Below are 27877 nucleotides of genomic sequence, written 5' to 3'. Positions count from 1 at the left end.
CCTGTGATTTGTCTTGAGTGTGTCCATTTTTTCCTTTGTATTTTTTCCTGTTCTATTTTTCTGATTTGATATATGGTGAGGCTTGGTGGCTGGCTGGCATTATACATAAACTATATTCTTTATATAAAAAAGCACTTTGCACACTGTTATTAATAGTGGTGCAGTGCAATTAATGTATGGTAACATCCATTATCTCTTTTTAGTGAATATTTGGATCAGCCGCCACCACGTCTCCTCACGCACATATTTTGTATCTTTATCTAAAAAAAAATTCCGATTTGTACATTTATGCTCTGCAGGAGCTTTGGTGTTTATAATCTGGCCGGTAGGGCATTTTGACAAATGTGTATATATCTTTGATGTAAGTATAAAGGTGCTGGTGTTATTTATATGTAAATTATTAGAAAATGTATGGGAGTACCGCGCTGCCATGGCAACGGTGAGGCGTCCTGCACACTTCCTACCTGTACGCCCGCTAATACAGCTCCCCGGGTCTGCGGCCGTCGTCTTTTAGTTCCACTTCCGGTTCTTTGGTTCCGGAGTGAGGGGCAATGACACGGCTGTGTGATACGGCGCTGATATGGCTGGAACGCGGCGGGAGAATGTGGAGTGATCGCCCTATGCCTGGTAAGTAGTGGTAAATCCCACTGTGTTATAAGGGTCTGGTATACTTACAATCAGTGGTTACCCTTTGAAAAAGGCGTTTGATCGCCGAAACGGCCCGTCAGGGTGCTGCTCTTGGATGGGACATTATTGTGCTGCTACCACTTGGATATGTGGATGAAAGATAGCTGCTGTATATAAAATGCTGACGCTACCTCTCTGACAACTTCTGTCGGGGTTAAGGGCTGAGGCTTCTGGACAGAGGATGCTATGAGGGGGAGGCCTGATTTTTTTCCGCTACTTTACTAAATCCTTGGAGTGCCGCCTCTTTCTTTCCTAAAGCTCAAATTCAAGAGCCTAAGGGAATAGCTGCATTTATCCACAATCCTGGGAAGGCACCAAGGTAGTTGCTTCTTCGTCCGGAGTGCTGAACGGACCAATCCTCTATATATATATATATATACAATAGTTATGTTCATTTTAACAGTTGACATTTTGGGAAATGGGTGAATAATATTCCCTATTCCCAATTTGTTAGTTAGGAGAAATTGTGCCACTCTTGAAAAATTTGATGAACAATCTGCAGCAAACGATTTATTGATAAAAAATATCCTCCAAAATTAGTTAACAACTGTCAGAGAAAAGCTCGTGAAAGAGATCGGAATGAACTCTTGCAGTATAAAAAACGTGAAAATAAAACTGAAAATGTTGTTCCTTTTGTCACAAAATTTAATTCTAAGAGTTCTTCTATCAGAGATATCCTTGGTCGACATTGGGATATTTTATTGCTTGACCCTCTCTTGAAAGATGTTTTTGGTACTCTTTACCTATAAGGGCGCCCACGATTTTGATCGTGGGCATCGTAAGGTAAAAAAAATTGCGTCAGTCGCATCGCATGCGACCAAAAAATCGCATGCGATGTGACCGACGAGATTACCGCGATTTCCCATAGGGAACAATGTTAAATGTCCCAATTGACCCGATTTTCCATAGGGAACAATGTTAAATGGCCCACAGAGGCCAAATAGGCACCCTGAAGTGTGAAATGGGCCCCCCAATTGTTAATGCCACCCAACGATTAATGTCAACCCGAAGTGTGGCGAGCGCAGCGAGCCTGTGAGGGGTGGCGGTACGCGTCCTACGACCTTTTCATACCCCCACTATCCACGTCGGCGTGGAGTTGAGAATAGAAAGTGTGGCGAGCGCAGCGAGCCACCGAGCCCGAAGCGTTGCGTGCGCAGCGAGCCCCGCGAGGGGACGCGGACACCTTCACAGGTATACGCGTCCCTTCGCGGGCTTCACAGGTGTCCGCGTCCCCTCGCCACGCTTCGGGCTCGGTGGCCAAAATAACTTAGGTTTTATAACCATTGGGATAGGAATCCTGTGCGGAACAAAACAAGTGTTTTCATACTGTAAATGTAATAGACATAACAAAAAGATACAGGGATGAAGTTACCTGGCAAAAAGGCACCATTCAAGCCCAAACTACAGTGAGCCAGGGAATATGTGTGAAACTAAAGGTAATAAAAAATAAACAATGATAAAGAAAACCTTAGCAACTTACCAAACATGGCCTGGTCTGGCAGGGCAACCGACAGGGGGGTCTGGGGGTACTTGAGTCCCGGGCCCTGCCGCTCTGACCGAGGGTAGGGCCCAGGCAACTCTCCCCAGAAGCACGTCACAGGCTTAGTCACTCACCGCGGTTGCCTGCCCTTCACTGTCCCACAGCCGGCTTGACTGAGCCCGCCCGGCTCAGAGTTTATTACGAGCGAGGCGGCCGCGGCGGCACATTGTGACTGCGCACTCACTGCGTAGTCACATGCACCATACAGTGTCAGTGTGTCATTGACAAAACAGCCCGATCCCAACCGCGGTGTGACGTAATGACATCCGACATCCGAAGACAGTCACGAGACTTGCTGCTGCATGCTGCGTGATATGGAAAGAGGAGCTGCCAGACCCGGTCCCCAGCCTTAAGGTGGGGGGGGGGGGGTTTGCAGGAGTGGGGGGGGGGGGTTTTGCAGGAGTGGGGGGGGGGGGGGGCCGGACTGAAGGTCCGTCCTGGGCCCCAAAATTACTAGTGGCGGCCCTGTGGACTGCCTATCTTGCAAAGCAATCAGACTGTCACAAAGCGTTGTTTGGCAGTGCTGCCCTGCCAGCCACTCACCTGTCTGCGCCACTCGCAGAGATGTGTATCGTATACAATACTTTGACTCCATGTGTCAGTCCTGGTCTGCCTTATACATGTATCCCAGAGTGTTCATGACCTTCCCTGCCTCTACAGCCATTACAGTCTCCATGTGGTTCTGCTATACAGAGTCATGACAGTCTGAATCAGCTGACAACTCTGGATGCAGTGACCTCACAGACTCCTGTCAGCTGAAATGTTATAACCAACCACCTTTGAGCCAGGAGTATAAGTCTGCACTCCAGCACTAGGGGAATGGCCATTGCTTTGTTGTACATCCCTGTGTATGCATTCTGCTATCCTGCTCCTGTACTATTCCATCTCTAGCACCGCCTGGCTCCACAGCTATCCTGAGTAGCGGCACCACTGCTCTCATCAGTTCAAACCCAGTGTTCTAAGGTAGTGGCTCTAAACTGCTGCTGCACTTCAGTTCAATCATGGTACCTGCACCTGCTGTGATCTGCTAATGTGGTTCAATCCCAGTTAACTACACTGCTGCTGGTCTTTGGTTCAATTTTGGCTCCTGCAACTGCTGTGGTCTGTTCATCTGGTACACCTTGGTAACATTGCACTGCTTAATCGCAGTACCTGCATCTGCTGTGCTCTGCTCATCCAATACATCCTGGTAACCTGCATTGCTGTCTGCACTTTTGTTCAATCCCAGTACCTGCTTATCTTTACATCCTGGTAGCCAGCATTGCTGTCTGCACCGGTTCAATCCTGGTACCTGCACCTGCTCTGCTAATCGGTACATCTTGGTAACCTGCTTTGCTGTCTGCACTTCTGTTCAATCCTGGTATTTGAACCTATTCATCTCTGTTTGTCGGTACATCCTGGTAACCTGCACTGAGGTCTCCACTTCAGTTCAATCTCTGTCCTGCTGTGCTTTGCCCGTTCGATCAGTACCTGTTGTGTCCTGCTCCACACGCTGGCCTGAAACCTTACAACTCACCACTACACAGCACTCAAGGTACTCCTATCCTATTATAAATAAAGAAAAAACATCTTTATGAGAAAGCCGCCGATTTAGAAACGTGTAAAAGGTCCTGCTTTACACAACTCGACGACCACACTGCCGCTCGCTGACTGTCCCGTGGAGGAACCCTGAAGGGCTGCATATCTTTCGTGAGTACCAGCAGCCAGGACACCGTGGTTTTAGACAAGAACAAGCACTGCAGCTGGGAGGTTGGCAAGTCAAACAGGAGCTTAATTACAAACCTGTATTTATTTAACCATTTGGTTTCTATTCTACAAATACTAACCATGCATTCTACTGACCTCTAAGCCATTTTATAAATCAATAACTAAGCTGTGAGAGAGCAAACTCAGTGGCGTAACTATAGCTCCGCAGCCCCCGCGGTGGTGGGGAGGCGCAGAGAAAGTGTGGGCGCCGGGGGTCTGCGGGGCTATAGTTACCCGCTGCTGTCTCTGCCGGTACCTGCCTGCCGTCATGGTCCAGTCCCTCCCAGAGCTGGCTCCGGTCCTGCTGCTATAATGAAAACTGACACTTAGAAAATGGCTGCCCCCATACTGCAGACAGTTTTTTGTCTGCAGTATGGGGGCAGCCATTTTGTAAGAGTCACTTTCCATTATAGTAGTAGGAGCCGGCGCGCCGGGAGAGAGGGGACCATGACCACAGATGCAGCCGGGCAGCAGGTATGGGCATGGGGGGGGGGGGGCACCGAGGGGAGTGGGGGCGCCCAAAAATTTGCGGCGGGGGGCACAAAACAGGTAGTTACGCCACTGAGCTAATTGACTGGGTATTTCATTGTTTAGCATTCTTCATAATACTAATGAAGCTACAATAATAAAAACTGGACTAATCTATTACAATGTAAGAAGCTTCTCTGCTATACTAACAAACAGGCTTACTATATGCAATGCCTCAAAGTTAGATATAGATAAAGTGATCATGTGCAATTTTTTATAAATTCATTGTATGTTTTTTAATTTACCGGCCGGTGATTTGTGTAAACTGATTTAGTATTATAGTAAAATAATTCAAAAAAATATCCACCGGATTAGCGCTGTTTTTTTCTTTTGTCTCTTTGGTATATTTTAAGGGGTGGAGTACTCCCTTATTAAAACAGCAGCAGATTCTGAGTACTTTTAAAGATAGATCTGCGCTCTGTCATTTTTCATTTTTATTATGTGTTTGGTCTGAGACCTTACAGAATGGTGTTCCAACCAGCTGGTCTGCTTTCTCCCAACTCACCACTCAGAGTACAAGCACTAGTGTGTCTGACCAGCATTCTCTCAGCACACTCTTCAGCAGTATATTGATATGTTTCAATTCCCCTTTATGATTTATCTTGTGATTTTCAAGCTAATTTATAAATAAACTTTTATCAGACCTGCTACTTTCATTGTCTGTGCAAGTCCAACCCCACAGAACTCTTTTTAGCAGCCCGGACTAGAGAGACAGGTTTTAAGGTGGCCACACACTACTGAGAGAAGTCCTAGCACTGTATGGCCACCCCGATCCCTATTGAACAGCCCATGGTATATCACGATACCCCATTCCCTGCCATTGGGAGGGGTGCCAAGTTGGAGGTCGGACGTGCAGACAGGTCTGACCTTTGTCTCTGATGCGTATTGGACCCCACATTGGATCCGTTGTCATACACATGGGATATGGGTTGATTTCTCCCAATATCCATCGGAATTGGGTAAAATCAAAACTTTTATAAGTGTAGGGGAGCATTAACCATGAGCCCAGGACCCCATGACTTTTGGCACACACCCTAATCATGTTTGCACACTAAATTAAATGTCTGGGCTGTAAAACAGCTTCAGTCAGTCTTTGTACCCAAACAACCCCCACCTCATATATTAAACCCAACTAATGGCATACATATACTTCAAATAAACCACTAAATACTAACTTTAAAAAAAAAAATCCAAAACATGAACAGAAAAATTTAACAAAATATAGCTGGTAGGGGCTATCCTTATAAACATCTTAAAGCAAGAAATATCAAATAAACATTATTTGTGTTTACTAATGCCGGCCATACATAAGACCAACTTTAATCCAACCAGTTGTTTGAATGCAATACAAATCTGGTACTGGATGGGAGCACATGTTATTTGTAAAACAATCATTTGCTCCTTCAATTTGTAAATGGACAAAAACGATCATTCAGACAACGATATGTAGTTAAATCTGTTTCACTCAAAGTTTTAGTCCATTTTTCTGAGTTTGTGAGCAAATTACTGATTGTCATTTGCTCCCATAGTGTACCAGATATTCATTCTAACCAACCAAATAGATGGATGAAAGATGGACTGGTGCAGTGGTCTCCAACCTTTGTCGGGGTGTGAGCTACTTTTGAAAAATGAAACCTCTTTAGCTACTAAATTTTTTAAACAATAAAAACAGGCTAATAACCAAATATTTCATAGGAAAAAAAATATTTCTTTAAAATTAATACATACAGTAACACAGATATCCAAATCAATAATGTTGCCTCATTTTTATGAAAGTGTCACAAAAAAACCTCTCTGCACTACTGAGTTGTGCCACTAGAAGGGTTGGCTATAGCTCAGGGGTGCTAACTGTGTTTGCAAAACATCTATACTGCTGCCGTTTTTAATTAAAGTTTAATATCAGACAATGTTTAATGATATGGCCAGTACTGCAATTTTTCTATGATCGTTGTAAAGTTTGGCTGGTAACTTGAAACACCCATCCTAACACAATTGTCAACATGTTCATTAGTCAGTAGCATTGGGTTTTTGTGAATCCGCACTGAATTCCTCTAAGTACTAATTTTAAAGCCATCATCAGTGACTAGGTTGGTGGTGCTCCCAGTTTAAGTTCAGAAAACTTAACTTGAGGGGGGGGGGGACGCGCTTGCGCAAGGGCGCAAGAAGAGATTCAATACGTATTTTCTGGGGCACTCTTTATTAATTTGTGTAATTGTCAAATTTTTAAATATAACTTTTATTCTTTGTACCGTAAAAGGGAAGGTGACGTGTCACCACTGTATTGAAAAAATATATGAAACTAAAATGTAGGGTGGACTGTATGTCTTCGATCATAGTGAGAAAATAGATCATGTACTAGTCACCAATACCCTCATTCAACCTTGAATATTCCAGTTTGTTTGTATACAACTCTAAAGTATTTTTATTCAGTATCAGATATAAATAACATCATATAAAATACTAACTCCAGGTGTGAAAATATTAGCTACTTTAATGGTCATATATGAAGATCGGTGGGGCCAATGAGACCATAGTCCAGTCCCTCCAGGCCTATATTTCCTATTATTGAATACCTATTTAACATTAATAGGTATTCCTCTGATTTATTTATTTCTGCTGGGTTATGCCAGTCAGTCTAGTAAGTGAGTAATCAGTGTAACCTTGTGTCTGTCTGATATATACAGTGTAACAGTTCTTGAGAATACATTTAACTTTGTCGAATTCATTACCCTCTGATCTTGTAAAGATACTGGGAATTACTGCACAAAAGAGACTGTCGGTATAATACTGTGTCTAAAAGACATAGAAGCAGAGATAGAGTGTGTTTTTATCTCACAGTGTTTCTGCTTTCCGGTATCTATCAGTAATATTGAATACCTAATGAGAGAGAGAAACAACAGTGTTTTAGGCACAAAAGTATAGAGGCAGAGTTAGTATATGCTTCTGCTTGTCAATAGTGACTGCTCAGGGCGTCTCTGTTGCAGCGTAGAGTATCCGCTCGACTGTCTGACAGAGAGCTTACTATTGAGGTATGGAGGGTGAAGGGAGTTCGATCACCGTGCGTAAGGTAGAGAGATTATGGGATTTAAACAGTAGCTATTCTGCTGTCTGACAACTGCCTCTGAAGCATCAAATGTCAGATGAGAGACCGATATCTGTTGCTACCCAGAGGAAAATGATAGACCATAATGTTGACGGTTTCTGCTGTCCTGAGGTGGACAAGGTCACTGATTCTGATGCTTTAGCACTGTAGAAAGAGTGCTCAGTCGTCAAGATAAGAGAGTCGGCACTGGAAAGAGGTACAAGTTTGGAAAAATAGGAGTGGGATAGATCGCAGGTGTCAGGAGGAGATGCGGAGTTTGAATAGTTATTTAGGTATTTAAAACTGTCTTGTATAAATCAAATCATAGATGGACAGATAATCTGCTTTAAAGCTACTCATGCATTTAGAGACACAATGTAGCAGGGAATAGTGCTTGGTGCTGCTGCAGATAGATATTTATCCTGGCAGTTACTCAGTGCTTGTTGCTATTGTACCTATTTGACATGCCACTAAGAAGTGGATTGGAGTGCCACCATTAATACAATACTCCTACTTAATCTTAGTTACGCGTCTGTGTCCCCCGGCTGTTATCCTTGGAAGGAGGTAGCACACATGGGATAATTGCTCTAATGCGATACTTTAAAAACTGCATTGTTTGGTTACTCACAAATCGGCATCCAAGCCGGATAAGTTTTGCTAATAGCAGGTAAGGAGGGTCTGTGGTAGCTGTCTGGCCAGTCTTTCACCGCATCGATGATAGCTGAGACCAGAAGTGAGGCGAGTTTCCCTCGGAGAGCTTACTCACACTGGAACAGTTGATAGACAGCGGATGATTTTTCTCTTTGGTATTTGCCGGTGAGACACTCGTGAGACAGCGGATGTTTTTACTGCTTGGTATTTGCAGGTGAGACAGTTGTGAGACAGAGAATGTCTACTGTTTTTGTACATTAAACAAAGGCATTAGAATTTCATGAAGTTGGAAAACAGAGAGAATTAAGGACTTAACGTAGAGAGCACATTAAGCATACTTCTGGATCGGAAGACGAATGGTCTAGAGCGTTGTCAGCGCCATCCAGGGCAACGGCATCTATAAGGTACCAACAAATTCAGTTGTTCATACTGCATAGGGTATACGTGACCCCGGTAAAATTAAAACAGTACGATGCAACAAAAAGCGACGTGTGCCCGAAGTGCAGGGGTGCAATTGGTACATTTATCCATATGATATGGCTATGCCCCAGGGTACAACAGTTATGGGAGAAGGCGGGACAAGTGATAGAACAGCTGGGGGTCTCGAACTTTGAAGTAAACGGGAAAATTGGCCTACTGAACATAATGCCCCAACAGGGAATAAGTAAAGACGACCAGATATTCGTGGAAAAATTAATGACGTTAGTGAATGTTTTAATAGCTCGAAGATGGATGGCAAAGGAGAGCCCCAGTTTTAAACAGTGGGTGAACCTAGTAAACAAAATAATAAGCCATGAAAGATACATGTATTGTAAACGGAACAGCATAGGAAAGTTTCACCTAGTATGGGATAGGTGGGTGACCTCAAAACACTATAAGATTGAAAAGTAACACTCAAAAGTATAAATAGGCACACAAATAGTAAGGATGGCACGAAGTGTAAGGACCCAATAAACCCCCAGTAAAGGAGGGATAGAAGGGGGACCCGTACGAAATAAAAACAAATAGGGTGGGGGGTAACACATAAAAATATAAAAGTCACACATACACTATAGATAAAGTAGTGAGTAGATGTAAATAGAAAAGAAATGTCTCTTACACAAACAAATGAAGCACGTACATAAAAATAGTAACACTTTTAATGCAGGAAACCCTCACAGGGAAATATAAAGAGCATAAGAGATATAGAAGGAAGAAGAACAAGGACAGAGAGTAATAGGTAAAAGAGCGACATCGTAGGACAAAATCCACTTGGGGGGGGGGGGGAGATGTGGGGTGGGGGAGGGGTCGGTAGACAATTAAGGCAGGTAGTATATGTAGTAGAAATGTACAGAATAGAAGAAGGGAGATACTAGTTTTGATGAAAAATGTTTTATATGGAATGTGAAAATGTGTCTCCTTTTATATATGTATAATGTTTACCGTTTTATAAGGCACTGGGTGCAAAATTGATAAAAACAAATAAAATAAAAACTTTATTAAAAAAAAAGCATACTTCTGGGTTGGTGCAGACAGTTTGGGTAATAACTTCTATGGGTTATATATTCCAACCATAAAAAATACCAGGCACTGCAGCCATCTTGGGCGCACAACGTAGGATTACCTAGGGAGAAATAGGTCACGCCCAGAACAGATAACATAAAATGTGTGGTTTCAGCATCCTAGTGCTAGTGTCACACCATAACCATCGGATCCATGTGATTTTCATCCTATCTGCAGACATACCAAACTGCCTCCTCCATAGTGGGAACGGGAAATGGGTCGCTCAACCCAATAAACCTGTTCACACCGCAAAGCAACATGGCAACGAACCGGTAAGAACCCTTCTTTTTTACTGGTTTGTATTTCCGTGTTGCTACCGGTTAGCTGTAAACGGCAAACCCCTTTCACATCGCACCAATTACCGGGTCGAACCAACAAAAAATGGCATGAACCCGGTAATTAGGTGCGATGTGAAAGGGGTATAATAATTATTAAATTTATATAGTGCACTTTGTCCAACAGGACTCAAGGTTCTTAAGGTGCCCAACATACACAAAGTGATTTTGCTTTGTAATGCACGCTCCTGCAGACTGCAAAGCACAAAAACATGTGCCCTTAAACACGAAAAAAAAAGTATATATTAAAAAAAATTGTGGTAGCCAGTGTAAAATGCAGCTTTTACCTTATGTTAAGGATCAGTGGAGGCATAATTCTCCTTAAGAGTTGGTCTTTTGCATGGACGCAGTGGCAGATTCAGGGGGGGGGGGGCACCCGGGCACATGCGCCCCCCCTGTCATTTCATTTAGTAGCTGACGACCAGGGCTTTCCAACGAGCCCAGCCCCATGTCTCTAGCCCCCCGCGAACCAGAGATATCGCCTGGCAAAGCTGTAACGTTTTTCCCAATAGGATAATATGGGACCCGTCAATTCCGACCCCCACCTGGTTTCGACGGCTGACAGTTCCCACCCTAGCATCACAGAAGCTTATAGTTGATCTCATTCAAATCGCTGGGCCTTCAATATGATACCAGGCTGGTCCATATCGGTCAATCGGTTCCAGAGATATTGTGTGTAAACCGATTTTTTTATTTTTTTAATGTAATTTCATGGCTGTTCATGTTCTTTGAGGGCAGATTACTCTGGAACCAAATGTTCCAGTTTCACTGGGCCAAAATCATTCTAAGCCCACTCAAAAGTTCTTCAATATGATACTTGTGTTATGTAAATGGGTCAGTTGGTTCCAAAGATATAGCCGGTTAAATGAGAAAACTGGTTAAAGGGGGGGGGGGGTGGTTTTCTCTCCCCCTCACACCAGAAAATGCAGGGACTAGGCTGGTGTAAAAGGGGCCAACCTGGGAATGCATTTTCTGGTGTGAAAGACATATTATTTCAAATAGCCGGGACCTGCAGTGCTCTGAATACAGCCAGGCTCTGCCACTGTCAGTGGCTATCTCTTCTGCCCGGCTGCGGCTGTCCCCCATTTATCCCGAGCATATATTCCCCCATGGCAATGAGCATGTAATCCCACATGGCAACGAGCATGGAACCTCTGGCAATGAGCATGGAACCCTTGGCAATGAGCATGTAGATAAGCAACACTTATGTAGCATAATTTTTAATAGGCATTATGGTGTTTGGCATAATACTTAATGGACATAATGGCGTGTAACTTAACGTGTAATGGACATTATGGTGTAAATGTTTAATGCATGCCTTTGGTGGACAATGTCCCTGTTTATGAAGCGTATTGTGAATTATGGCTTAATCTGTGTGGCATTATGTGAATTTTGGCTCAATCCGTGTGGCATTATGTGAATTTTGGCTCAATCCATGTGGCATTATGTGAATTTTGGCTCAATCCGTGTGGCATTATGTGAATTTTGGCTCAATCCGTGTGGCATTATGTGAATTTTGGCTTAATCTGTGTGGCATTATGTGAATTTTGGCTTAATCTGTGTGGCATTATGTGAATTTTGTCTCAATCCGTGTGGCATTATGTGAATTTTGTCTCAATCCGTGTGGCATTATGTGAATTTTGGCTCAATCCGTGTGTTATTATGTAAATTTTGGCTCAATCCATGTGGCATTATGTGAATTTTGGCTCGTTCCATTTGGCATCATGTGTAAGGGGCAAGTATAATGGAGTCTAGTATTTTGATGCATAATGTGTAGAAGTTGTATATGGTATTGTACACTACACTCAAGGACACACCCCCTTTTCCGGAGCGCGCCTTCGGCGCATGCACAACTACATCCTTCCCTTTTGTCACCATGGTGGGCCTGCATACTTTAAATGCCAGAGCCTATTTTTAATCCCATTCCCACTTTCTCTCTGCCGCTCTCTTAGCATGTACACTGGCACCACTAACACCGCCCCTCCCCCACCTAAACCTTCTTTTATCATGGTGCCCCCCCTGTTATTTTATCCTGGATCCGCCCCTGCATGGATGCCACTGCCTGTCACAGCTGTGTGGTATAATATCACTTCCCGCCAGTGATGCAAGACTCAGGGAAGTGTAGGAGGCCCTGGGAGCTGCTCCACGGTCCAGGAATGAGCACTCGGATGGTGGGAGAAGCGCGGCGGCTACAGCACAGTCACAGTGAAGCGGCAGCAACACTGTGAAGGATGTGTCCTACGCCACCTACAGCACACGGACCCGATACACAGGGGCGGATCCAGGATAAAATGACAGGGGGGGCACCATGATAAAAGAAGGTTTAGGTGGGGGAGGGGCGGTGTTAGTAATGCCAGTGTACATGCTAAGAGAGTGGCAGAGAGAGGGTGGGAATGGGATTAAAAATAGGCCCTGGCATTTAAAGTACGCAGGCTCCCCATGGCGACAAAATTGAAGGACACAGTTGTGCGCGCGCCGAAGGCGTGCTCCGGAAAAGGGGTGTGGAAACTCAACAAGGGGCATGTCCTTGAGTGTAGTGTACAACACCATATACAACTTCTACACATTATGCAACAAAATACTAGATCCCATTATACTTGCCCATTACACATGATGCCAAATGGAATGAGCCAAAATTCACATAATGCCACATGGATTGAGCCAAAATTCACATAATGCCACACGGAATGAGCCAAAATTCACATAATAACACATGGATTGAGCCAAAATTCACATAATGCCAAATGGATTGAGCCAAAATTCACATAATGCCTAATGGATTGTGTCAAAATTCACATAATGCCTCACAGATTGAGCCAAATTCAAAAAATGCCACACGGATTGAGCCAAAATTCACATAATGCCACTAGGATTGAGCCAAAATTCACAAAATGCCACACACATTGAGCCAGAATTCACATAATGACACACAGATTAAGCCAAAATTCACAATTCGCTTCATAAACAGGGATATTGTCCATCAAAGGCGCGCATTAAACATTTACACCATAATGTCCATTACACGTTAAGTTACATGCCATTATGTCCATTATGTATTATGCCAAACACCATAATGCCTATTCAAAATTATGCTACATAAGTGCTGCTTATCTACATGCTCATTGCCAAGAGTTCCATGCTCTTTGCCAGAGGTTCCATGCTTGTTGCCATGTGGGATTACATGCTCATTGCCAAGGGAGAATACATGCTCGCGGTAAATGGGGGACAGCCGCCGCCAGGCAGAAGTGATAGCCACTGACAGTAGCAGAACCTGGCTGTATTCAGAGCACTGCAGGTCCCGGCTATTTGAAATAATACCCCTTTCACACCAGAAAATGCATTCCCAGGTTTGCCCCCTTTACACCAGCCTAGTCCCTGCATTTTCTGGTGTGAGGGGGAGAGAAAACCACCCCTCCCCCTCTTTAACCAGTTATCTCATTTAACCGGCTATATCTTCGGAACCAACTGACCCATTTACATGAGACAAGTATTATATTGAAGAACTTTTGAGTGGGCTTTGAATGATTTTGGTCCAGTGACCTGGAACGTTTGGTTCCAGAGTAATCTGCCCTCAAAATCATGAACAGCCATGAAATTACATTTCAAAAATAAAAAATAGGTTTACACGCAATATCTCTGGAACCGATTGACCGATTTGGACCAGCCTGGTATCATATTGAAGACCCAGCGATTTGGGATTGAATGAAATCAACCACAAGCTTCTGTGATGCCAGAGTGGGAACTGGCAGCCGTCAGAACTAGGTGGGGGTCAGAATTGCCGAGTCCCATATTATCCTATGGGGAAAAAACGTTACAGCTTTGCCAGGCGATATCTTTGGTTCCCGGGGGGGGGCTAGAGACACGGGGTTGGGCTCGTTGGAAAGCCCTGGCCTCAGCTACAAATAAAATGACAGGGGGGGCACGTGTGCCCAGGAGCCCCCCCCCTGAATCCGCCACTGCCGATACATGACACGGTCGCATTTGTTGTAATTGGCACAAAGTGACCTTCTGCTGCAAAGTGACCTCCCATCACAGAGCGAGCTACCGCAAATATGACTGTGAGCTACCCTTCGCTTGCTAGCAACTGGTTGGTGAACGCTGGTCTAGTGTATGGCCAGAAAAAGGTGGGAAGATGGAGGGAAGACTACAGGTCAGGTGAGTATCATTATTATATTTTTATCATGTGCCACAGGATTTTCAGATCTGAAAACCCTGCATTTTTTGTTTTTTTTATTGGATACCATGGATATTGAGATCATGCACACCCATGGTAATCACACACAGAACACACAGGTAATAAACACATACAATACTCTATACATGAACAATGCATTAAGACATCCATATAGGCACACTAGACTGCACCATTAATGTTTGCAAAGAAAAGTTTAATTAGTATGGAGTAACATCACTAAAACCTATTACAACAGTTCTAGTCCATTAGCAAGCCGATCTCTTATGAAGGTCCTTTCAATTCACAGAAAAGGTACCTACTCCATGGGCAAGAGAAATAGAGAAGCGGTGTCAATAGTGCTATAAATAACCTTGGGTGAGGTGATAAAAGTTTATAAAACCAGTGTCTATATATAACTTTGGTTTAATTTCAAATGAGAGTGCTTTTCAATAAGGTAAAAGACATGTATTACATAATATGGGCAATAACAACATATGCAGATAAAAAGTTTGTAGCTAGAAAAAATATATATTTCTTCGTAGTACCTACTCCATATCCAAGTATTGTACATGGAATTGCCTGTAGAGTATATCTGAAAATGTTTCAGCTTATTTAGTTACTAAAATGCATAAACATACCACTCATCTGTCCTGAATTCAGTGAGACACTCCCGCTATTGTCAGGGCCGGATTAACAATGGGACAGAGCAGGCCATCTGATGCCCATCCATCCACAGCACGGACTGAAAGCTGCTGTTTGTGCCAAGGATCAGTCCGAGGCTCCGCCCCCGGACCAACCCGAACGACTCATTCAGAGTCACACACTTCACATGTGTACAGTACTGTAAGGGTTTAATTAATAATAATTAACCTGCATGGTCCTTATCTCTATTCTCTGGACCTAGTCTTGTAAAACCCCTACCTGCCAGGTGCATTTTCTACAGTATATGCTATGCATATAGTATGTACATTTACTATTGGATCTACCTCCCATGATCACAGTGCAACATGTAAGCCAATTAGTGGGATGTATGTTCCTGAAGATGCACGGAAAAGGGCTGCATAAGGACCCCATCCATGTGATGAGCAGCACTGTCCTGCTGGCAGTGCTGTAAGTATCCAATAGGCTAAAATGGGCTGCCACCATCTCAGAATGGTGATAACTGTACAATGCTGCCCGATATTGGTACACTGGGCAGCATCGCATCTCCGTAGGAAGCTATAGGGGATTCGACTGAATGTGGGATAGGAGGGATCACAGCAGATAACGGGAATTTCTGCTGCAGTCCCTCCATCTTACATGTCAGAGAAATGTAATATTTGCAGCTAATCCACAAGAAATGGATATTCAGGTCATTAACCGCAAATATCCAATAATAAATGGCCCAATTTTTATGGGCCTCTATGGAAAGCCGTCCACCCTGGGGGGGGGGGGTGGGGGGGAGAGTCGCTAACACGGACAAAAAAAACGCCCAGGGTGTGACATACTAAGCTTTGAAAAGTGATAAAATGGAGAGTAATAAACCACCAACCAATCAGACCCTACCGGTCATTTTTCAAGCACAGCCAGAGACAGACAGTTAGGAACTGATTGGCTGGTGTTTTTCAGCCCATTGATTTTCCCTATTACATGCTGGGCAAAAAAAAAATGCTCTCTGTATTATATGGTGGTCACTGACGTTTCTGTTATATTATAGCTCTGGTATTAAATGTTAGAATTTATTTATTTACAGTTTTGTATATAACACAGCATATTCCGTTGTGCTTTACAATTGGAAACAACAGTGATTAAACAAGCTGGGTAGAAACAAACAGTGACAGAGGTAGAATGTAAGCACTAGTAGCTATGTCGACCACACCAACACCACACTGGTCACATCCCCACATAATTTGACACACCAACGCCATGCTTGTCAGACCTCCTGCCAAGGCACACAATAGGCCATTCATAAATGTCAGCTCCAGGCCCATGTGAACCTTAATCTGGCACTGGCTATTGTGACACTGTTCCCACCCATGGGCTGCAGTCTCCTGTGGGAGGTGATGCAGGTTGGGGAAGCCTGTGATCACAGCTGCTTTACAAAGTAGCTGTTGATAACTGAATAGATGCTATTTGCAGACACACAATATCTAAACACTGCAGCAGTGACCAGGGGGGTTACCTGCTGTTCGGAGACTATGATACATGCCCCTAAATTGCCATAAACAGGATTGTATTGTAAGGCCACACCCTCCCAACCGACACCATGCCCACATATAGCCACACCACTTCTTACCCGACTTCCTTATACCAAAAGTTGAGAGGGGAGATTATTACTCCCAACGTGTATAAAACCATAGCAATTAATATACAGTAAATATTGATTCTATGAGGTGAAGTACCGCCGGTGACCACTAAAGGCCACTCGCGGACCAAATTATGTCATAACAAAATGGGAACAAAAATTGGGAAAACTGATAGGGACTGGGGGTGGGGTGGAGAGTTTGCTCTCACTGTCACAGCTCAAAGTGAAAGTATATTGAAGAAGCCATCATTTTGACTTTTAACTTTAATATTTTAGTTTTCAATACATGTGGTGTAAGTATGACAATGAAAATGTTTATTATGGTTTTGTCCACATTTTCACTATTATTATAGTTTAATTTGTCTTTCTGTATAGAAAACAAAAGTAAATAGTTGTGAAGCCCCAGTTTCCAGCCAGAAGCTCCCACCTGCCATCGGAGCCCTCCGACTGCCACTGAGCAAGCGCTGCGGAGCCGGGGGGGTCATCCGTGGCCTCCTGCGGGTTGCGGCCTACCTCAGCTGTGACGCCGGGGACTGGAGTTCGGGGGCGCACGCACGGGAGGCGGCGGTGGGCGGACCCGGAAAGCCGTCGGGGACAGCTCATCTCCCGGACTTCCCAGGACTCCTCGGGACGCTGTCCGACGCCCGGGTGGATACCGGAGAGGCTACCCAGAAGCTAGGGAGGTCAGTGGTCTACACCACCAGCGCGGCCAGCCGGGTGCCCAGCCTGTGACACAGCAGGGGAGGTGGGCAGAGAGGAGCTCCCCCACTAGAACCACAGCACCTCAGGATCAGCCCGTGGCTTTTTGCAAGGCCACCACAGGTACAGGGACTATAGTGAGATCCCCCTGCATCCCTGTAAAGGGACACCATTGCTATAACCTCACTGCAAAAGCAGGCAAGGTGCTGTGACCCTGATGCCAGAGCCCTAGTGAAGATCAGAACGTGTATGCTCACTGACCTCAGTGAGTTGCTATCTCCAGCCATTTATTCCTGTATATTTAAGCTTAAGCTTCTCTAGACCCCAGTTAATAATATTATATTGGTAGGAACGCCATCTTGTGGGGATTGCAGATATAGCACCATCAGGAACCTACATTTACCTTTCATAGTGCTCCCTCACTCTGTTTGTGGGTATTTGACCTTCGCACACGACATACTGCTTATTGACTGTAGTTTGCTTTTAGTGCTTGCCCAACACAGGGCTCATTGTCTCTACACCCTGAAAATGCTGCTCAACTTACTTTAATGTGGTAACATCTGCCCCTTGGCCATGGCCCCCTGACCACCCGTACAAAATGGGGAGGCGTGACTGACGATCCACCGATGGGCACACTCAGAGTTGAACTTCTTGCCATGAGTCCATGAACCGTTGAAACTATCCATCTATTCCTACCTCGTTTTACTGCTGTTAAACCTATGGGGAAGACCAAGAGGGGAACGCAGACGCCGGTGTCCAGAAATCCGAGCGATTCTCAGCCTAAAACCAATATTTTCCGTTACCTCTCACAATGTCCCGGTGCTGACGCTGAGGGCAGTCTAGCCTCTTCAGACTCCTCACAGTCCCCGAAAGACTCTCCGCACATGGCCTCCTCATCAAATCTCTCCGCTCCTCAAAACTCAGAGGTCACCCTGACGGAAGTCCTGTCTTATTTACGTACTCTACCTACTAAAGCTGACCTTCCGTCCAAAAAGGACTTCCTTGACTTAGAACGCTCACTACGGGAAACAATTAAAGTGGAAGTGTCGGCGATGCAATCTGATCTAACTCAAATGTCGCAAAGAGTCTCGGAAGTAGAGGACCAGACGGGAGACATTGTCGCTTATCAAGACAAACTGTATGAAGTCACAACTACTCATGCACAAGAATTGATAACTCTTCAACGTCGCTTAGACGATATGGATAATAGGGGGAGGAGAAATAATCTGCGGATAAGAGGCCTCGCGGAGGATATTCAGGGGCCTGGCCTTGAAGATGCCCTTACAAAAATCTTCAACGAAATAATGGACGCTGCCCCTGATAATGTCATTATCTTTGATCGAGCCCATCGTGCTTTGAAACCTCGAGGCCTACAGTCTGATAAACCCAGAGACGTAATTTGCCGCCTGCATTATCACAAGGAAAGGGAGGATATTCTGACCAAAGCTCGGAAACTAGAAGCGATTGAGTTCAATGGAGATAGGATCCAGATATTCCCAGATCTTTCCTGGCATACCCTCCAGCAAAGACGTCTTCTAAAGCCCCTCACTGATCTACTCAAACAAAAGAACATCAGGTTCCGTTGGGGCTTCCCTCTAAGTATCCAAGCATCCCTTGGAGGTAAGCTGGTGATTCTCCAGACTCCGGAAGATTTGGATACGTTTTGCAAGGCCCTTGACCTATCTAGGCCGCTCCTCGCGGACTGGATACACCTGACACAGCGTCTGGAACCTCCTCGCCCGCCGACCAGTCATGCACAGTGGCAGGTGGTGGGAAGAAAGTCTAGTGCAGCCTCGACACCTGAGGCGACGCAGCCAGAGGCCGTGACCTGAAATAATCTCTCTCCTGATGACCTTTCCCTTGACAAATGAAAGGGTCTGTTAGTAACCTCATTTGTGAGTTAGTCCTGATGATAAGCTCTATTATTCTTTTTGTCTAACTTTTTGGCATAGGTTAAACCCTCTTCCCTTTCAGAGGCCCTTCTGGGATACCCCCGGATACTCAAAAATATAGTGACTTACGTACTGCTAATTTTTGGGAGGAGGTCCTGTTTTTTTTTGTCTTTTTTTTGAGGAAGAACGCTCTCTCGTCCTCGCTTGGTCTGCAATAGTCAGTGACTCCAAATCTGTTTAATATTACGTGGGATTCCCTCCTCCCCATTTCATTGCCGTTTTATCACCCCGTCTGCCCGTGGTGCCACATATCTCCTACTTGGTGATGGTCCCCTGACCTGTGATCCTTTGGGAGAATGGATTTGCACTGTGGCCAACATTTTTTACTTCCCGCCCCCTACCCATTCCATATACTGTAGGGATTGAGTGCTGTGCGTTGGAGAGCTGGGTTGTCCGGTTCTGGTGAACCCTTTGTCTTCCTCGTCCTTAAAAATGTACTTATTCCTTTAGTGATGGATAGTTTCTGCACATTTGCTAATTGCAATGCTACCTGTTGACAAGTTTTACAGTTCTTATTGTTTTGTAATGTACTAGCTATTTGTTAGCTTAGATATTAATAGTTGCCCGGTGGTGGCCTCGGCCGCCTTGCCCAGTTAGGGTGAACCACAATATGTTTTCTTGGAGAGGGCGGCGCCCTTCGGGCCCTGCTCGCTCCAACTGTGGTATTACATTTTCTGTGTTGAAGCTTGGAAATTGTTGTTTTTATTTGAATACTCTATATTTCTTTTTTCTCTACTTCTTTTCTTTTCTTCATTCTTCACTCTCTTCTTTCCCTTCCCTTCCTCTTCTCTTCCGCCTTCCGTCCCTACCGATGTTAGCAGTTGAATGGATCTGTACGCAAATGGTCCTGGTACATAAGGTAAAATGGTCTCATAACTGCATGTTTTGCATACTACCTCCATGATGTTTTCTGACACAACAACACTGAACCTTTGTTCCCTTAATGTGAAAGGGCTTAATGTGCCAGAAAAAAGATCTTCCTTAGTAAGAGACCTTAGGTCAAAAAAGATTGATATTGCTTTCATACAAGAAACGCATTTTAAACTGGGAGCCTCACCTGGATTGCGTAGTCATTATTATCCCCTGGTATATTCTAGCTGTAACTCGTTGGGAAAGACCCTAGGGGTTTCTCTATTGATATCCCGTAGATTGCAACCTCAAGACATGGTACACCACACATTGGTAGAGGGACGTTGTCAAATATTAAAATGTACATTGTTTTCACAAAAATATACTTTTGTAAATGTGTACTTTCCAAATACAAGACAGAGACAATTTTTTAATAGAATTCTACGTCTTCTAGAGCCATTTCGGGAAGGTTGCCTTGTGATTGGGGGGGATTTTAATTGGTCCTTAGATCCCTTATTAGATTGTAATCCAGTCCCTAGCTCCCCTCGTTTACGGGACCATCGTAAGATTAAGCAACTACTTCATGACCACCAACTAATAGATGTTTGGAGAATTCTTAACCCTTCAGTTAAAGACTACACTTTTTACTCATCCTCTCACTCTGTATACTCCCGTTTAGATTATTTTTTGGTAGACCATCGGTTCTTGCAACACTTCTCACATAGTGAAATTGGACAGATCACTTGGTCTGATCATGCCCCTGTTTACACCACACTTCGCACACCTTTGCCTTCGCCACGCCCCTGGTCCTGGCGATTTAATGAACTCTTGCTCTCTGACCTGAGATTTAAAAAGGAGCTGACCACAGCAATCTCTGATTACATCGCTATTAATGATAATGATCTAACCTCCCCTATTATGGTATGGGAAGCACATAAATGTGTACTTAGGGGAAAATGCATTCAATTAGGGTCCATGATGAAAAAGGAGAGGGAAGCGAAGAGATTGGAACTACTTGAACAGATAAAAGCATTGGAAACATCACATAAAACTTCTCTTTCCCCAGACACCTTGAAGGAGTTGACAGAGACTAGGGCGCTTCTTAAGCAGCTATTGCATGACAAAACCAAATCTGAACTACGTAAATGTAGGCATAAATATTACCTTTGGGGTAATAAACCCAGTACCATGCTGGCGAGGGCGCTGAGAGCGCAAAGGGCGCAAACATATGTGCAGAACGTATTGAACTCTGATGGGAAACGGGTGCATACTTTTGCCCAGATAGCTCGTGCCTTTGAAGAGTACTATGCTCAACTATATAATTTAAGGCCTGGGCCTTCACCCCCAGATAAACTTCTACTTAAAGAGAAGATAAATAAATATCTGGCAGCAGTACGGTTCCCCAAACTCTCTGATGAGGACTTACTTCTGCTAGAACGGCCTTTTTCTATAGAGGAATTAGAACAAGCACTCTCAAATACCCCTTCTGGGAAAAGCCCAGGTCCTGATGGTTTCCCAGTAATTTACTACAAATCTTTCCGCTCTCTCCTCCTGCCTCTTTTCCTAAAGGCGTGCAATGCTATCACCAAAGAGAAAGCCTTCTCCCCACAAAGTCTTGAGGCCCATATTGCTATTATCCCGAAAGAGGGAAAGGACCCGTCTCTCTGCTCAAGTTACAGGCCTATCTCACTTTTAAACATTGACTTGAAGTTGTTTGCCAAACTTCTCGCTCAGCGTGTGGGTCCCCTTTGGCCTGAGTTAGTACATGGGGATCAGGTAGGTTTCATCATGGGCAGGGAGGCGAAGGATAATACGACCAAGATGGTGGACCTGGTCCATTTCGCGAAAATGGGTAACGCCCACGTGGTCCTATTGTCAACTGATGCAGAGAAGGCTTTTGATAGGATCGATTGGACATTTATGGAGACTCTTCTCGAATTCATAGGACTAGGACCAGCCTGCCTTCACCGTATCCTTGCCCTATATAACGCTCCCTCAGCAAGCATCCGGGTTAATGGGGCCCTATCGAATCCTGTTCAGATTCGCAATGGTACACGTCAGGGTTGTCCCTTGTCTCCTTTAATTTTTGTACTGTGCATGGAGGCCTTGGCGCGGGCGATAAGGCTAAATGATAATATAAGGGGGATTCAAGTGGGTAAAACTGAACACAAACTAGCCCTATACGCTGATGACCTGTTGGCCTCGATTTCAAGTCCCGTTACTTCCCTGCCATCGTTGATGTTTGAATTTGAGAAATTTGCACTCCTCTCTAATTTTAAAATTAACTTTAATAAATCTGTAGCTTTAAACATATCAGCGCCCGAAGAGGTGGTTGCAGGTTTGGAGAGGGCCTTCCCCTTTCAGTGGCACCCAACGTACATTAAATACTTGGGGGTCCTCCTATCTAAAGATAATTCTAATCTTTTTCAACACAACTATCTGCCACTACTAGCCAGCTTTAAAGCCTCTATTGCAAAGTGGTCAGTTCTTAAGCTGTCATGGTTAGGCAGAATCAATACGGTAAAAATGAATATACTTCCAAAAATCTTATATTTACTTCAGACTCTCCCAATTACCGTTCCTTCTTCCTTTTTCAAGGAATTACAAGGTATAGTAGGCAAATTTGTTTGGATGAACCGTAGGCCCAGACTTTCTCAGAAAATCCTTATCCAAAGTCGAGAGAGAGGTGGTTTACAACTCCCTCATTTTCTTAGTTATTATCACTCAATTCATCTCACCAGAATCGTAGAAATGTCCAGGCCGGTTCAATACAAACAATGGCCGGCTATAGAGGGTCACTCTGTAGGTATTTCCCCTCGAGTTATCCCTTGGCTTCAGAAGACCCCAACCATTCGACATCCCACTCTGACCCCAACGCTCCTCATTTGGAAGAGGTTCAGGCGTCTTTCATATTTTAATCCAGGGGTGACGCTTCTAACTCCTCTTATTAATAATCCTGAATTCCCCCCTGGATTTAATTTGAGAGACTTCCATAGTCGTTTCTCTGTTGACATATCTTACTTAGGTCTTCTAGTAGATAGACGGGGTTTACGCTCTTTTGAAGACTTGCATAAAGACATTGGTCTCCCGGTAAGCTTCTTCTGGCTCTTCCTCCAAATTAGACATTATATATCTACTCTTCCTAAACGGAAACTCAATTGGGAACCAACCCCTTTTGAGTCGTTAGTACTCGCCTTGGAACCTCCAAGGCATTTGATTTCTAATTTCTATCAAACATGTCTGAGAAGTCTCCCAGACCAAATGCCTGCATTCACGAGGGCCTGGCATGGGGAACTGAGTCAGGAACTATCGGAGGACCAATGGAGTAAAATATTCAAATATACCTTTGCAACCTCCTCATCAATACAGACATTAGAAACCCAATATAAGATATTATCTAGATGGTATAAATGCCCGACTATATTGCATAAAATGAATGAGATGTTACCTGATCTTTGTTGGAGATGTAATCTACATACAGGTTCCCCCCTACACATATGGTGGTCCTGCCCAATTATCCAAATATACTGGCGTCAGATCCATACTATCTCAGAGAAAATTACGAACTCCTCTCTTCCCTTTGAGCCGGAGTTTTGGCTACTAAATCTTATGGACATCCCCATTTCCCGGTTTAAAAAATCTTTAATTAAACACTTAATGAACGCAGCTAGGGCAGTCATACCCTGTCATTGGAGGACTAGTTCAGCCCCTCCTATTACACATTGGTTCAATAGGATAGATCTTTATATGTCTATGGAAGACTTGACGTCCTTTCTGAAGGAATCTTCACAGACCTTCACTGCTACATGGTTGGAATGGCTTGAATATAAAGAATCGCCAGATTATTCCCATTACAACACATCAGGATAGTACCTTAAACTTAAGAGGATTCGACACTGCACCATCTCTCCCCTGTCCCCTCCTTCACTACCCTCTCTTTTTCTCTTCTCCTTTTTTCTCTTTTCTTGTATTTGTCTTTTCCATATAACATTATAACACTATGTCTTGTTTATAATGTGTATATCTTTTATTTTTATTTTTTCTTCTCTGAAAAAGAAGAGAAGTCACGTCATGTTGCTAACATGTCTATAATATTTACATACTATGACTAGAGTCATGACAATTGCATACCCCTTTTTTGTGATTGCTTATATCTTTGATGACTTAATTGGTATAAGACATGTATGCGTCACAGTTGTATTGTAATCCTCTTCAATAAAATTGATTGCATAAAAAAAAAAAAAAGTAAATAGTTGTATGGTATATTATAGTACATCATACAATCATACCTGTGCACATGATTGAATAAACAAATGTATATCTTACCAAGAATGTGTTTCGACAGTGAAAATGACTATATGTTTTTCTTTTATCTTGAAGAGAAAATGCAAAAAATGTTTCGTTGCAAGCCTGTAAGTGGATGAAAACAGGTATAATTATCAAAATCTAGCACAGAATAAACAGTACAGTACTATAAGTCCTACCGTTTTTAATAAGGAAATGCTTATACAAAAACAAAATAAGACAAAATCTAAAAGGTTTTAAGCTTTCCATTTGAATACATTTTCAATAAATGCCTGAATTTTGGCAGACCTAAACTGGGGAAAGCCATATATGGCGTAAGCCATATATACACTCTTGTGTATACCTGTTGGATACTTTTTATACTCTGCACAAATAAATGATATAAGCACTATGGAGCACTACTCTTTCTCCTCCTAGAATATATATATATATATATATATATATATATACACATACTCACACACACACACATTTACACACACATATATACATACACACAAACACACATATCTATATACACAACATAACACATGACGCTTGCTCACAAATAAACTGTCTCCAAGGAGCTCAGAACTTAACCATGACGTTTCGGTTTTATTAACCGTCTTCAGATCTGAAGACGGTTAATAAAACCGAAACGTCATGGTTAAGTTCTGAGCTCCTTGGAGTCAGTTTATTTGAGAGCAAGAGAGTGCCACCGTGTGCTATATTGTATCTATTCTGGAAATATTGGAAGGCACCGCAACTGTTGCATATTTGAACATTGTTGGAGTGCCGACCACCTACCTTGCTATATATATATATATATATATATATATATATATATATAACACTTTTGTGGAACGGCACTCACTCACAACAATAAACTGAGACCACTCAGTCGCTGTATGTTAACGTTTTCGATTTATTCAACCTTCATCAGACATAAAACAGACAATGAGTTACTCACCAAATATATACAAGTGCCTCAACCCCTTCTCGTGTTCACCCTGTGTGCACCATATCTCCTCCCTCCTCCTTCCGTTACAGGGTTCAAGGAGGGGTATCAAATACGGCTTAGGACGTTACCATAGTAACCTGTAAACAATTAGCGCTGTTGGAGACAAGTCGCTATAGCAATAATGGGAAATGTTTGGATGCACACAGGTAGACTGCACGTTTCAGGGTATGTGAGACTGCACAATGCATTATTCACAACAACGTATATTCAGGCAAGACGTATCATAAAAAACAATTAAGCTGTAATTGTTCATTAAGTCCTGCTGGTGCTACAGTGTTCAATCTTAATATCCAATATGATTCACGTTGTAATAATTTGAGATTCCCGTCTCCCCCTCTGCGATCCACTGGAATATGGTCGATCATGATATATTTCAAACTTGACAAATTATGTTTACATAGTTGGAAATGTTTTGCCACGGGTTGTTCAGCTGGCTTGCCTTCCATGGCAGCTTTGATGGCACTTCTATGTTGCGCCATCCTGGTTTTAAAGCTGCAGATCGTTTTACCTACGTAATATTTACTACACGGGCAGATTATGCAATAAACAACATAGTTACGATGGCAACCCAGTCTGTGTGTGATGGAAATTTTGTAACCATCGTGAGGGTGTTTTATGTAATCTGCTACAATCAGGTACATGCATGTAGTACAACCTGTACATTTTAAATTGCCCAAGTTTTTTTCTTAAGAAGTGTGTTTCCTCTTTTTTTATCAAAGTCTGAAATGTCTGTTTTCACAATGTGATCCCTTATATTTTTTCCTCGTGTGAAGCAAGGTAATAATTTCCTATTTTGGAAATTCTGGACAATTGGCCATATATGCTTAGCCAATTTGCTTATCTTTCCAGTTTCAGTTTTATAATTGTTTACCCAAACAATTCGGTTTTCTTGTTGCTTCATATTTGTGTCTGGTGTAGACACACCTTGATTGAGTACTTTGTTCATTGCCTCTTGGACAAGTTTGTTACTATAGCCTCTTTGGAGGAATTCTGTTCTCATCTTTTCCATCTCCACTAATTTTTGCTGTGAGTCACTGCAAATTCTTTGTACCCTAAGAAATTGTGAGTACGGTAATCCCTTTAATAGGGTTTCAGGGTGATGACTGGAGGCTAGTAATAAATTATTAGTATCTGTAGGTTTGGAATAAATTGTAGTTATTTGATTATTTTTTTTTTTCCCATCAATACATTTTTATTAGAACAGTTTTTTTCAAATGGGGTACAGAAAGAAAGAGGGGACAATGGGGGGGGGGGGGGGGGCAGCTGTCCAATATAAACAAGAGATATAATAATATGTAACAGAAAACAAATCGCTACGCAGAGCGATGGATGGTGGTACATATATTAAATACAGTGATTATATGGCATAACGCAGGTCACTATTCAAATATCAGTAGTTGTAATAGGTTAAATTTCTATGTATCTAAACAACCTCGGACACATGTATATATACAAACATATATGGGGGGATCCTCATTGTTGGTCTTCTGGGGGTTCGTTCAGGCCGAATTGAGGTATGGCACTGTGGGAAGTGGATGGGAAATACTTAGACCCTTCTCCCTCTGTCACATATACGTGCCAGGGGAGCCAGCGGATGTGAGGGGAAGAAGGTACAGCTGAAAATGGCATATGATTAGTTTCCATGAGGAAATGATAGTTTGTTTTGAGAATAACTTGCAGAAAGGGTGGGGGGGCAGTTTGCTTCCAGTGTTGGGCCAGGTTCGCTCGGGCGGCAATGAGTATATGGCCTAAGACGTATCTTTTCTCTGATGGAACCTCATGGGGGTATATATGAAACAGAGCCGTGGATGGGTCAGGCGTAATAGGGCAGTTGCAATCAGATTGAAAACTTCAGACCAGTAATTCAAAACTTTGGGGCAGGACCAAAAGATGTGGTAGATATTACCTATGTTACCACACAGCCTCCAGCATTGGTTGGAGCAGGAAGGCCAGAACGTGTGTAGACGATCTGGGGTCATGCAAAGTCTATTGGTGAGCTTGATGTGCATTTCTGTGTGATTCAGGCACCTGGACATAGTGTATGAGGATAGGAAGATCTGGCGCCATTGTGCTGGAGTGAATGTCCTGCCTAGGTCTGTTTCCCATTTCACATGAGAAGGCATTTTGGAAAAAAGAGTAGGGGTGATCAGTATGTTATACCAAAAGGAAATATCGCCTTTGGAAGAAGTCAAGAAGGGTCTAGAGAGTACTATCTGGGACGTAGCATCCGGGGGGGGGGGAGTATGTAGCAAAATGGGTTTTCCACCAGTGTCTGACTTGCAGGTATTGGAGATATGCAGATGGTGGGAGCGAGAATTGCTGTCGTAGAGTGTCAAAGGGGAGCATGTGGTGGGCAGTAAGCACGTCTCCTAAAGTGTTTATACCTTGGGTTCTCCATGTACTAAGATTAAGGTTGGGGATTAGTTTCGCTACTGTGTTTATGGATATACTAGAGATGGAGGTAATCGAGGAGGGTAGGGTAGATAATAGGTAGTCCCATGTT

The 27877-nt window shown here is 43.4% G+C and overlaps 1 protein-coding gene across 1 annotated transcript in view; it reads right to left on the bottom strand.

Moving 5' to 3' along the window:
• Positions 1–27877, bottom strand: part of PGAP1 (post-GPI attachment to proteins inositol deacylase 1) — a 466817-nt gene that overhangs the window by 234535 nt on the left and 204405 nt on the right. The window contains exon 10 of the mRNA XM_083153565.1: positions 24396–24479. Coding sequence (XP_083009691.1) covers positions 24396–24479 — 84 coding nt within the window. The remainder of the gene's footprint in view (positions 1–24395; positions 24480–27877) is intronic.

The sequence above is a fragment of the Crinia signifera genome, chromosome 7 (genome assembly GCF_055691185.1).
Source record: "Crinia signifera chromosome 7, ASM5569118v1, whole genome shotgun sequence".
Classification (NCBI taxonomy): domain Eukaryota; kingdom Metazoa; phylum Chordata; class Amphibia; order Anura; family Myobatrachidae; genus Crinia; species Crinia signifera.
This window is presented reverse-complemented; position numbering and strand designations above follow the sequence as displayed.